The sequence below is a fragment of the Aedes aegypti genome, chromosome 2, assembly GCF_002204515.2.
Source record: "Aedes aegypti strain LVP_AGWG chromosome 2, AaegL5.0 Primary Assembly, whole genome shotgun sequence".
NCBI lineage: Eukaryota > Metazoa > Arthropoda > Insecta > Diptera > Culicidae > Aedes > Aedes aegypti.
The window spans coordinates 96,536,056-96,547,154 of NC_035108.1; the positions used below are offsets into that span (position 1 = coordinate 96,536,056).

Genomic DNA, 11,099 nt, shown 5'->3' on the forward strand with positions numbered 1-11,099 from the left:
TAGTGCATGAGCGAGCATCAGCGAGCGAGCAGTTAATCATCAGGGCGTGAGCAGTGCATGTGGAACACCGAACGAAGATTTGCATGATCGTTTGGATTGTAACAATATCAATCATAATCGAACGGAGTATCGTATCACCATCTCCAGAGCAAGTGAACGGACGACAGATCGTCGGGAAATCAGCAAGTGGCAACCGTCGTCGGCGGTCGAAGTATTCAGTCCAGCAAACATTTCCAGAGCGTGAGCGACAGAGAGTGGAGTGACGTCAGTCAGAGAACTGCGCCGGTGAGGAGTTGCATCGGTGAGAGCTAGTGAGTAGTGAGCTGCACAAGTGAGTAGTTAAACTTTTCATCTCATTAGTAGACGGTGATTTTACAGAACAATGTCTGTTCCTGGCATGATCGGAACGATAGACCACTATCATGTTGGTAAATCGTTTTGTAACTACATCGAGCATTTTGAAATCATGTGCAAGTTAAACAAAGTAAAGCCTGAGGAGAAAAAGCAATGGTTTATATCCCTTAGTGGTGATGATGTTTTCGATGAAATAAAATTGTTGTTTCCGAAGAAAAACGTAGATGATTTAGACTATGAGGAGATGATTAAAAAGTTGAAGTGTCGTTTTGACAAAACCGAGCCTGCACTTATGCATAGGTATAAATTTTACAATAAATTTCAAGGGCCAACGGAAAGTGCGGAAAATTTTGTTCTTACGGTGAGACTTTTAGCTGAAAGTTGTAACTTTAAAGAATTTAAGGACGAAGCCATACGCGACCGGCTCATTTTCGGTTTGCGAGATAAAAAATTGCAGCGTAAGATACTGATGGAAGATGAGATAAATTTAGATGCACTAGAGAAGTTGATTATTAGTGATGAAGAAGCAGGTCAGAGAACTAAAGAAATTGTTGATCCGAATGAAGTTGGAGCAGTTCTGTCGGTGAAGCATCGATTAGGCCAAAGAAAGGAAGAAAATGTAGGTAGAAGTTCTGACCACCGCAGCGGGCGTTTCAGGTCAAGAAGTAGAAGTTACGATCGTTCAAATAGTCGTTCTAAAAGTAGGGACAATAGTGCATCCACACGAGGTAGAACGGACTGGAATGGACACAGAAGTGCAGTGTGCAACTATTGCAAGCGAGTGGGACATATTAGAAAAAACTGCTGGTTCTTAAATAATAACTCGGTGAAAGTCGTTAAGCAAGAAGACTCTGCAGATGCAGCACCGTTCGACAAATTCAATAGAATACGTATAAATAATTCCAGTGACGAATCGGATATAGAGTGCATGAAGATAGGAGGTAGTTCTACAGTGAGCAAGCCGTGCTTAGTAGAGGTGGAAGTTCAAGGGCGAAAGTTGTTAATGGAAGTGGATACGGGATCAGCAGTTGCTGTGATTAGTGAAAAGTTGTATAAAAAACATTTTCGTTCTGTTGATGTTAATGCATGTACCAAGAGATTAGTAGTGGTTAATGGAACCAGACTTGAGGTTACTGGACAGCTGTTAGTAGAGGTTAAACTCAATGGACGTAGTAGCTTGGAAAAACTTGTAGTTTTAAAAAGTGAAACTGATTTTACACCCCTACTGGGCAGAGACTGAATGGAGACCTTTTATCCGGAATGGAAACAAGTTTTCATGAGTAATGAAAACGTTAACCATCTAGCTCTTGAACAGTTCCGTGAAAAAGCTATAGGTTTCAAAGCCGATCTCACCTTTAAGTCAGAGCAACCGATATTTAAGCGTGCATATCAAGTACCATACAAACTTAAGGAGAAGTTTTTGGACCATCTTAACATGCTTGAACAACAGGGGGTGATTTCAGCCACTAAAGCTAGTGAGTGGGCATCACCCGTTATTGCAATTCCAAAAAAAGATGGAAAAATACGCATGATATCTCTTTGTGGCCATAAGCTAACAGCTCATCGGAATCAATTGAAGATGATGCATGCACCATGCCGTCAATCGAAAGTGTTCGTAACCAACGCTGCATGGAATCTGGGAAACGCCGCAGAAGCGCGCACCGTGCCGTCAATCGAAGGAGTTCGTAACCAAGGCTCCATGGGATCCAGGAAGCGCTGCAGAAGCCTAGCAGAAGAAGCAGATTTCCTAGGATTTCTGGATGTCCCTTTGGTACTAGAAGATGTCCCGCCAGAGAAGAAACGTCATGTGCAGATACGCAGTCCTGTAGTGACGAGATCAAAGGCAAATTCTGACAACAAAGAAACATGAAGAGAAAGTAAAGAAATTTAGGGTCGTAGTTTTATCACGACGTCGAAGTATACTTGAAGTTATTGAAATGATTGTAATACATCTAATCGAAGATTGTTTTCAAATAATTCTTTATGAATTTATCTAAAAAGGGAAGAACTGTTATATCCTAACATTTGTCAGTTGTAAGTTGTATGCGTGTAATCGAAGATGTACTAAAAGATATCGGCTCATGAGAGAAAATATAATTGAGTTCAGTCGAACTTCAGCCGCAGTTGTAAGCGGAGGCTATTTATATCGGTGTACTGTTTATTACAGCAGAAGTGAGAAAACCCCTTAAAAGAATTATAAATCAAAAATAAGTCTAATCGGCAAGATAAAAAACATGGGTTCGCCAAACTAGCCGGAATATTGTGCTACAAAAACTAATTTGGTTAAATTGTGAAATTGGCTCCGTAATGCCTTATAGCACTTGAGCCTAAGTAAAATCAGCTAATTGTGAAACACTTTGGCGGCATATAAGCACAATGTGTCATTGAAAACATTCGAACATGATTAACGATATTAGAATGCCTGATAATTCTATTTCACATTAGTGTTTTTAATGATTACACCTCCAAAAGGGCGTAACTCCAAATTTTGTGGGTTTTCTCATTCCAAACTTCGCCCATAAGTTACAAATAACTATATAAACCAACTTTGATTCAAATTATAGCAATATATTTATTCTGATAATCACGGTGAATGAAACCCCATTTAAATATTTAAGATTTCCTTTGAAATTGTGGAATTAAACAATCAAAAAGGCGTAACTTCAAAACGGGCCCTACGATTTTTTTTAAAATTTTGCCCAGACATGCAGCTTAGTTATAGAAAACGACTGGTAAGCACAGATTTAATGGAGATTTTTTTCTGATAATAATAGGCAGGTGAACACCGTGGCGGTCACTGCGCGTCAGTGATCAATGCTACGGATCAACTGGACACGGTTTGTACAACTCTCCTTGACCGCAAGAAAGTGACTGTGGAAAGGAAGTTTTCGATCAAGTGTCACTCTTAGCACCTTAAGAGTTTTCTTTGAGACGATCGTCTTTCCGTTAGCCGTGATAGGTGTTTTTGGTGGGCGGTGATTTGAGTTGCAGATGTGAAGTCTCGGGCTCTTTTCAGGGGTGTGTGGCCAGCCCATTTGGCAAGATGTCGTCCGCGTATACTAATATATATATACCACTGAGATCTCAGATATACCCCTTTCGGTAGCACCAGAAAGAACCCACTCATTAATGCAACGAGGAAGAGTGTGACCGAAATGACAGAGCATTGAGGCACTCCGGTCTCCTCCCTCGTGACCTTTGATCGGTGATTTCCTATCAGGACCTCGAAGTTTCGGTTTGTGAGGAAATTCTTAATAAAATTCAACAGGTTACCGAAGGCGACAAGTTAGATTGTGAGAAAGTTTCGAGCGATCACCATTCTAAATGCGGCCTACAAAGTATTATCCCAGATCATCTTCCGTCGTCTGTCACCCATAGTAAGCAAGTTCGTGGGAAGTTATCAAGCCGGCTTTGTTGATGGCCGATCGACTACGGACCAGATCTTTACTGTACGGCAAATCCTCCAAAAATGTCGTGAATACCAAGTCCCAACGCATCACCTTTTCATCGATTTTAAGGCGGCATACGACAGTATCGACCGCGTAGCGCTATGGAAAATCATGGACGAGAACAGCTTTCTCGGGAAGCTCACGAGACTGATAAGAGCGACGATGGAAGGCGTGTAAATTTGGGTGAAGGTTTCAGGCGACCATTCCAGTTCGTTTGGATCTTGCCGGGGACTACGACAAGGTGATGGACTTCCGTGCCTGTTGTTCAATATTGCGCTAGAAGGAGTTATGCGGAGAGCCGGGGTACGATTTTTACGAGATCCAGTCAATTTGTATGCTTCGCGGATGATATGGACATTGTCGGCCGAACGTGAAATTTTGGACGATGCTAGATGAGGACTTGCAAACACTCGGAGTCTTCGAACGTCGGGTGCTTAGGACGACCTTTGGCGGTGTGCAGGAAAACGGCGTGTGGCGGCGAAGAACCACGAGCTCGCCCACCTCTACGGCGAACCCTGTATCCAGAAAGTGGCTAAAGCTGGAAGGATGCGATGGGCAGGGCATGTTGCAAAAATGCCGGGCAGCTACCCTGCAAAGATGGTGTTCGCTTCGGATCCGGTTGGTACAATTAGGCGTGGAGCGCGGCGAGCTAGGTGGGCGGATCAAGTGCATATCGATTTGGCGAGTGTGGGGCAGAACCGAGGATTGTGGCGTAAAATTGTTGATTCAGTGTTATCTGTTTAGATGTAAACTAAATAAATGAAATGAAGGTTACCGGATACTCCCCACTTGATTAGTTGCTTGAGGATGCTGGGGCCCAAGCCCGGTTGTATGCCTTGACAAGGTCGAGGGATACGATCTCTTCGTGTTCCTGGACCTTCATTACGTCATCGAGGATACTTCCGAGGTTTGTTAGGTATATATGTTGGCCGGAATGCATGTTGGCGGTAATCTAGTAGGCCATTGGACTCAAAGTGTTCCATCAGCCGACGATTTGCCATCCGTACTGCACAGCAGAAATGCCTCCACAGATTTCTAGTGATTTCATCCAGCAATTACTACAGCTTCTGTAGCACGACTGGTAGCGACTGAGTGGATTTATATAGACATCTTGGAAAAAAGAGATCTCTCATCTTGGAAAAAAGAGATCGAACAGGAACCAAGAAGAGAACAATCCAAACAAATAAATAAAAGAGAAACTTAAAAGTACCGTGTTTCTTTTAATTTCGCTCCTAAATTCTTTGACAGATACGCGTATTTCGACTACCACTTGCAGTCTTCTTCAGTGTCAGATACTCGTATCCACTGAAGAAATAGTCGCATCTCTCTACCTTAAATACTAACACCAGATAAGTACCACAATCAATCTACCCAGGAAAGTTTCGACAGGTGTATACCTTCCATATGGTGGTCAATTCAAGGGTCGTGGGTATATTCAAGATGATGAAATTATGGTTTCTTTTGATGTTAAAGCATTATTTCCTAGTGTGCCAGTAAAAGAAGCCATAAACCTTTTGGAAGAATGGTTACTTAACCAACCCAATGAGTCAAATTGGAAAAACAAAGTTCGGTATTATATCAAATCAATCCGACTTCCATACAAAAAAAGAACTATTTTAGCTTCCGTGGTAATTTTTATAAACAGACAAAAAGTGTACACCTATGGGTACATTGTCTCCGTTTTTGAGCGAGTTGTTTATGGCCAATTTTGAAAGCATTTTGAAAAAGAAAGAATTGTTACCACTTTAGACATTATTTTGGTAAGAGACTTCAGAGACCTTCAATTAAAAATAGTGACTTTTCAGAGACTTTTAGACCTAGGATTATCATTTCTATCATCAGATGCCCGTTTGAGTTTTGGCAGCATTACATTTTTGGGCATGTCAAAATCGAAGGAACACTGTAGTGATTTTAGTGACATGTTTTCCAGATGAAGTGTCTTTATTGATTTTTTGTTTCAAACAGTGACTCAAGCGAAAATAATGACTACTTCTTCTTTCTGGCGTTACGTCCCAACTGGGACAAAGCCTGCTTCTCAGATTAGTGTTCTTATGAGCACTTCCACAGTTATTAACTGAGAGCTTTCTTTGCCGATCGACCATTTTTGCATGTGTATATCGCGTGGCAGGTACGAAGATACTCTATGCCCTGGGAATCGAGAAAATTTCCTTTACGAAAAGATCCTCGACCAGTGGGATTCGAACCCACGACCCTCAGCATGGTCATGCTGAATAGCTGCGCGTTTACCGCTACGGCTATCTGGGCCCCAATGACTAATAGTCACTAAAAAGTGATTCGCTATCAGCCCTGTATTTTTTTATTTTTTTTTTACAGACTGAATAAGCTTAAAACTAAAATTCTCAATTACATCCTACAGTCTACTCACCACAATACCATAGACATAAGAATCGAAATCTTACTTGTTCTGATTGGGTTGATAGCAGGTGGCTTTCAGGCACACGAACAAATACAGCATCCGATGGAAGCACTTGTCCTGTTCTTCTAGAGGAGCATAAACCTGCAAAAAAAAAAGAGATCAATTTCAACATCCATTAACTTCAAACTCAAAATCGTTCCCCTCACCTGGCAGAGGAATATGCACGGCTCGCCACATTCGTCACAGGCCAAATCCTTCGGGGCGGGAATGTTTTTCAGCTCCAACCAGGCCGGTTTGCCACCCACTTTGCTGCGGAAGAACTTGTTGGCCAGTAGCCACTCCTCACATGATTCCAGGAACCCCAGGTCCACGCTGGTTTCCATCGTCTCTGGTGGATTATTGCAGCCGAAGCTTGATTTTTGATTCTAGGAAAATCTGTTATCACTCGTATCACACACTACCGGCACTGACCACAACATAAACACGTGTGGACGGCGCTTTTTCGTTTTGTTTTGATTACGCAGATTCGAATGTGACAGCTGGACTGGTTACCAAAAAATCGGGAAAAACCGGCCACCCTGTTTGCTGCAGTCAACCTAATCTGGTACTTCACGATTCGCTCTGAAGCACTTTTGAAAGAGAGGTGCAATTGCACTTCTATCTGTTTTGTTTTCACATCGATATTCGTCTACAAAGAGCATCCCCTTACATTAATTTTATTAGACTTTTTGAATTTCACGGAGCTTTAATTCCAAAAAAATATGACCGTGTTTAAGTTGCAACGCTTCCCGAACGTGTGCCGCCTTTGTCTGCAGGCGAAATCCTCCGCTGAAGTGGTGTCGCTGGACAGTTACCATCCGTCCGCCGGATGTTCCTTGGCCGAGATGCTCGAGGAAATCACCATCAAAATACCCTTCGTAAGTATCTACAGTGACTCGAATTAATAAGCGTACAGGGCACCGTTTTTACATCAAATTGGTGGGGTAAAGGTATCAAATGGTACAGGGTAACGTGTAACTTAGATATGCTTATAATTTGGGCAGGCTAATCGTTCTATGCTCATTTTCAATAGGATGGTGAGGAATATATGTACGGGCAATCACTTATTGCATTATTAATACACTACGGAACTTATTCATGATGACCATTATCATAACAATTACAAATTGGATGTTGTCCAAAATAGATTATGTTGATACACTCAAAATAATCCAAACGTCATTGCTACGAGAAAAATCACGTAGATCATTCCGAATTCATTTCACCTCCACTTCACCTGACTAAGAAAAAGATCACTAAACCATTCATAACCACCAAATAGTGACTCGGTAATTTTTACTGAGGTTACCTATCGCACTTACGTGAAATTCACGTAGGTGCCTAAGTTCATTTTGACATCTGCATATTGTACGTACATTCGGTGTTGAGCTCAAATCCTAAGATGGCGCCCGCTTGATTTTAGAAGAACACTGTGTAAGATTGATTCCAAGGTAAATATGCTTTGAATACCGTAATCCGGGGTATCATTGATCGGAATGACCCATCTCATAAAAAGTTCGCATCATCATTTGTTGATGGAACATTTCCAAATCATGAATGGTGCTTCTATTTCTTATATTCATCAGCAGATAAAAGTGAAGATTTTTGCGAAAATTGCGTTTACCTTATGCGTAAATTTGGCAACTTTTCGAAACAATGATTTCAATGGTTAAGGATGACACTACCAAACATTCATGTCTCACATAAGTTCTGTAAATGATATGAGCAAAGAAAATGCGGTTCTTACTAAAAACGGCATCGCCGAAAACGATTCCGGTGTCAAAACTTTCATAAGTATGTTCAATTTGGCAACATTACCGATATACTGTTAAGAATGTAACTTTCCCTTAGGAAATTGCCTATTTTTAGGCGTATTCCGTGGTTCGAGATGTTTTTAATTTTTAAATAACTCAAAAAGTAAATGACTTGTAAGCATTTGGCCTTCATATTCGGCTTCAGGGGCCATGATTTTAGTAGGTAACGACATTTTCAATATTACCGAACGTTGTTTACATAGGTGATCAATGTTACCCCATACAGCTAAATAAAAAATCACTTAAAACATTTTTTTAACATGCTTAAACTTTTCAAAAAAAACAAAATAAAGTATATAGTTACGAGCTATGGATGGCAGTACTTGTTTTAAAAATATAAAATTTGCAACTATTGCATTTTCGAACCCAATATTTAGGAAATATTCAAAAAAATCTCGCGTAACTTTTCAAAACGTCCTAAGTAACAAATGTAAACAAATCGAGATTATCATTGTAAATCATTTGCGTTGCACCACTTAGCAGCACTCGTTCTGATATATTAACAATAAATTAATCTATTAAAAGCTTAACAAAATGACCAATGTTCAAAACTGCATCGCTTTTAATCAATTGTTACATTGGACCTTTGATCAGAGAACCAACCACATGTCCTATGTAACATTTATGAATAAACACGATTCTAATGTTACATTGGACATTCCTGAATAAAGCTTTGGAATGGAGTTTAAAAGGTAGAATGATTTGTAGAAGCGTGTCTGAGACACTACTTAGATGTATAGAATGCCACAATAACTGCTTCTCAATCATTTCAGTCGATATTTTCAGAGTCGAACTGCCTCGCAAAATTGAAAACGCTCAAGTGACAAAAACAGAATGAGTTACACAAAACTGTATTTTGGTCTTCTTGCCAAACCATGTTTTACCGTTTCGCTGGATTGGATCAGCTGCAACTTCTCTTTTCATATTATTAGCGCATTGCGTGCATATAGGGGAATGATATTGAGCACAAGATTGAGCATCATGATGTCATTGTATCAATCTGATTCAGATGCATGATCGATCAAGCATATGAATATGCTTCCCGGCAGCAACACGAGCAACGTACATGCGCGACTTGCTCACACATATTTTCTGAGCGATCAATCCCCGAAGGGAGGAGAAGCTGTATGTATTTGTTAGGCGTGGGCTCCTTTCTAAAGTTCCTACAACAAGATGGACGGCGTCGTCATCGTCATCATTCCCCACCGCAATTTCTTGTTTCAACCGACGGCTGGTGCTGATTGCAACACAGCCGTCACCACCACCACGTCATGCAGTGGGAAACTCACACATGATCATGTGGGCGAAACCGTCCTAAAAACGGGGGGAAAATTGAGGGAGAATCAGTGAGAGAGCAAAATGTCCTACATACAGCTCAACGTTTCCCCTCCTTCTGTTGTTACATAGGACACATAGACGGAGGGAAGAAGTGATGTCGTGGGATTGAATGAATCAAAACAAAGCACAGCTGGTGTCTCCGATTAGCACACCGCAACAAAATGTCGATATTTTTCAGAGTCGCTCTGCCTCGCAATATTGAATACGTTCAAATAAATAACAAAAAGATAACGAGGTACACAAAACTGTATTTTGGCACGGCAGCAACACGAGCAACGTACATGCGCGACTTGCGCACATATATTTGCAGAGCAATCATTCACCGAAGAGCGGAGAAGCTGTATGTATTTGTTTGGCATTGGTTTCCTACAACACTGTGATGTAAATTCAGCAATCGATCCAGCAAAATAAAATTTGCTGAATCTTTCAGCAAACCCAATTCTCATCAAAGTGACAGCTAGTTTGCTGACCATCCAGCAAAGCATATTTGAATTTGCTGATCAACCAGTAATTGATTATTAGTTTTTCTTGTGGAATATTTTGCTGATTTCCAGCAATTTCAGGTCGCCAGCAACCGCTTGATGATAAATCTATAGCTAATGTTCATTACTGTTCTTATGAAAATTAAATAAAATGCTGTTGCGTTGCATTTCGTAGACATTTATTTTCACAAAAATAAACACTGCGCTTTGGGGACAATCATAAGGTAGAGGCAAAGCACCGTCTGCCGTTCCGGTTTTGTTACCATCCTAAAAAAAACACTCAAATGATTCTTCAATATTTAATACTTTACTGAATATAGTACTTACCAGAAATGATATTCCGAAGGATGTACGAAAAATTTGACTAGTTGGTGAAATTTGTATCGCAATTTCATGCTAATAACGAAACGAGTGCGAGAGATTTTTTTTTTTAATTTTAAGTTTGTCGGTTGACAAGAACAACTACTGTTTGCTGGTTTTTCAGCAAACAAAAAAATGCTGATTCGAGTACAGCAATTGTGTTTACTGGTTTACGGCAAATCTTCAATTTGATTGCTGGTTATCAATCATCTGACAAACAATTTACTGAAAATCAGTAAATCCGATGACGTTGACAGGTAACCAGCAAGTTAGATTGCTGAATTCCAGTAAACAATTTTAGAAATGCTGTAGATCAGTAAAATGGTGAATTGCTGAATTGGTTCCAGCAAACGAAATTGCTGGAAGATTGATGGAAAATTTGGTGTGTATGATTCACGTAAGAGCTACGTTAAAAGTGCGATGGAAAAAAATCACGTATGTTTTCACGTAACAATGACGTTTGGATTATTTTGAGTGATATAATAATTGATCCATACACCATATACAGTTAAACCTCCATGAGTCGATGTTCCATGACTCGATATCGACTCATAAAATCATACTAAAATCAAAATTTCATGGTTACTTTGATTGCTCCCTCAAACAGCTTTCCAAGTCATTTCTGTTCCATTACTCGATATTTCCATGAGTCGATGGTCCCTTCAGATATCAACTCATGGAGGTTTGACTGTAATCATTTATTCTTGATAAAGTATTTCGAAGTTGATGAAGGATATTTTTTTACCAACAAAAGAAAATTAATTTTCGTACAGAACACCATTTCTATGTTCTGAACGAAAATTAATTTTATATTTTGCAACTTTATACTGAATCGGCATTCACCGAAACCGGATGAAATTTGTTACTCACATTCATGTCCCCACAG

The 11,099-nt window shown here is 40.2% G+C and overlaps 1 protein-coding gene across 2 annotated transcripts in view; it reads right to left on the reverse strand.

Moving 5' to 3' along the window:
- LOC5578898 (programmed cell death protein 2) overlaps nucleotides 1–6,715 on the reverse strand; it is a 33,051-nt gene extending 26,336 nt beyond the window's left edge. Inside the window, exons 1-2 of one of the 2 annotated variants that reach the window (XM_021841613.1) lie at nucleotides 6,387–6,715; nucleotides 6,224–6,321 (exon numbers count right to left, since the gene is read on the reverse strand). In XM_021841613.1, coding sequence (XP_021697305.1) covers nucleotides 6,224–6,321; nucleotides 6,387–6,563 — 275 coding nt within the window. In that variant the 5' untranslated portion in view covers nucleotides 6,564–6,715. The remainder of the gene's footprint in view (nucleotides 1–6,223; nucleotides 6,322–6,386) is intronic. The other variant, XM_001664059.2, reaches the window with a different exon arrangement.
- Between the last annotated feature and the right edge of the window lie 4,384 nt (nucleotides 6,716–11,099).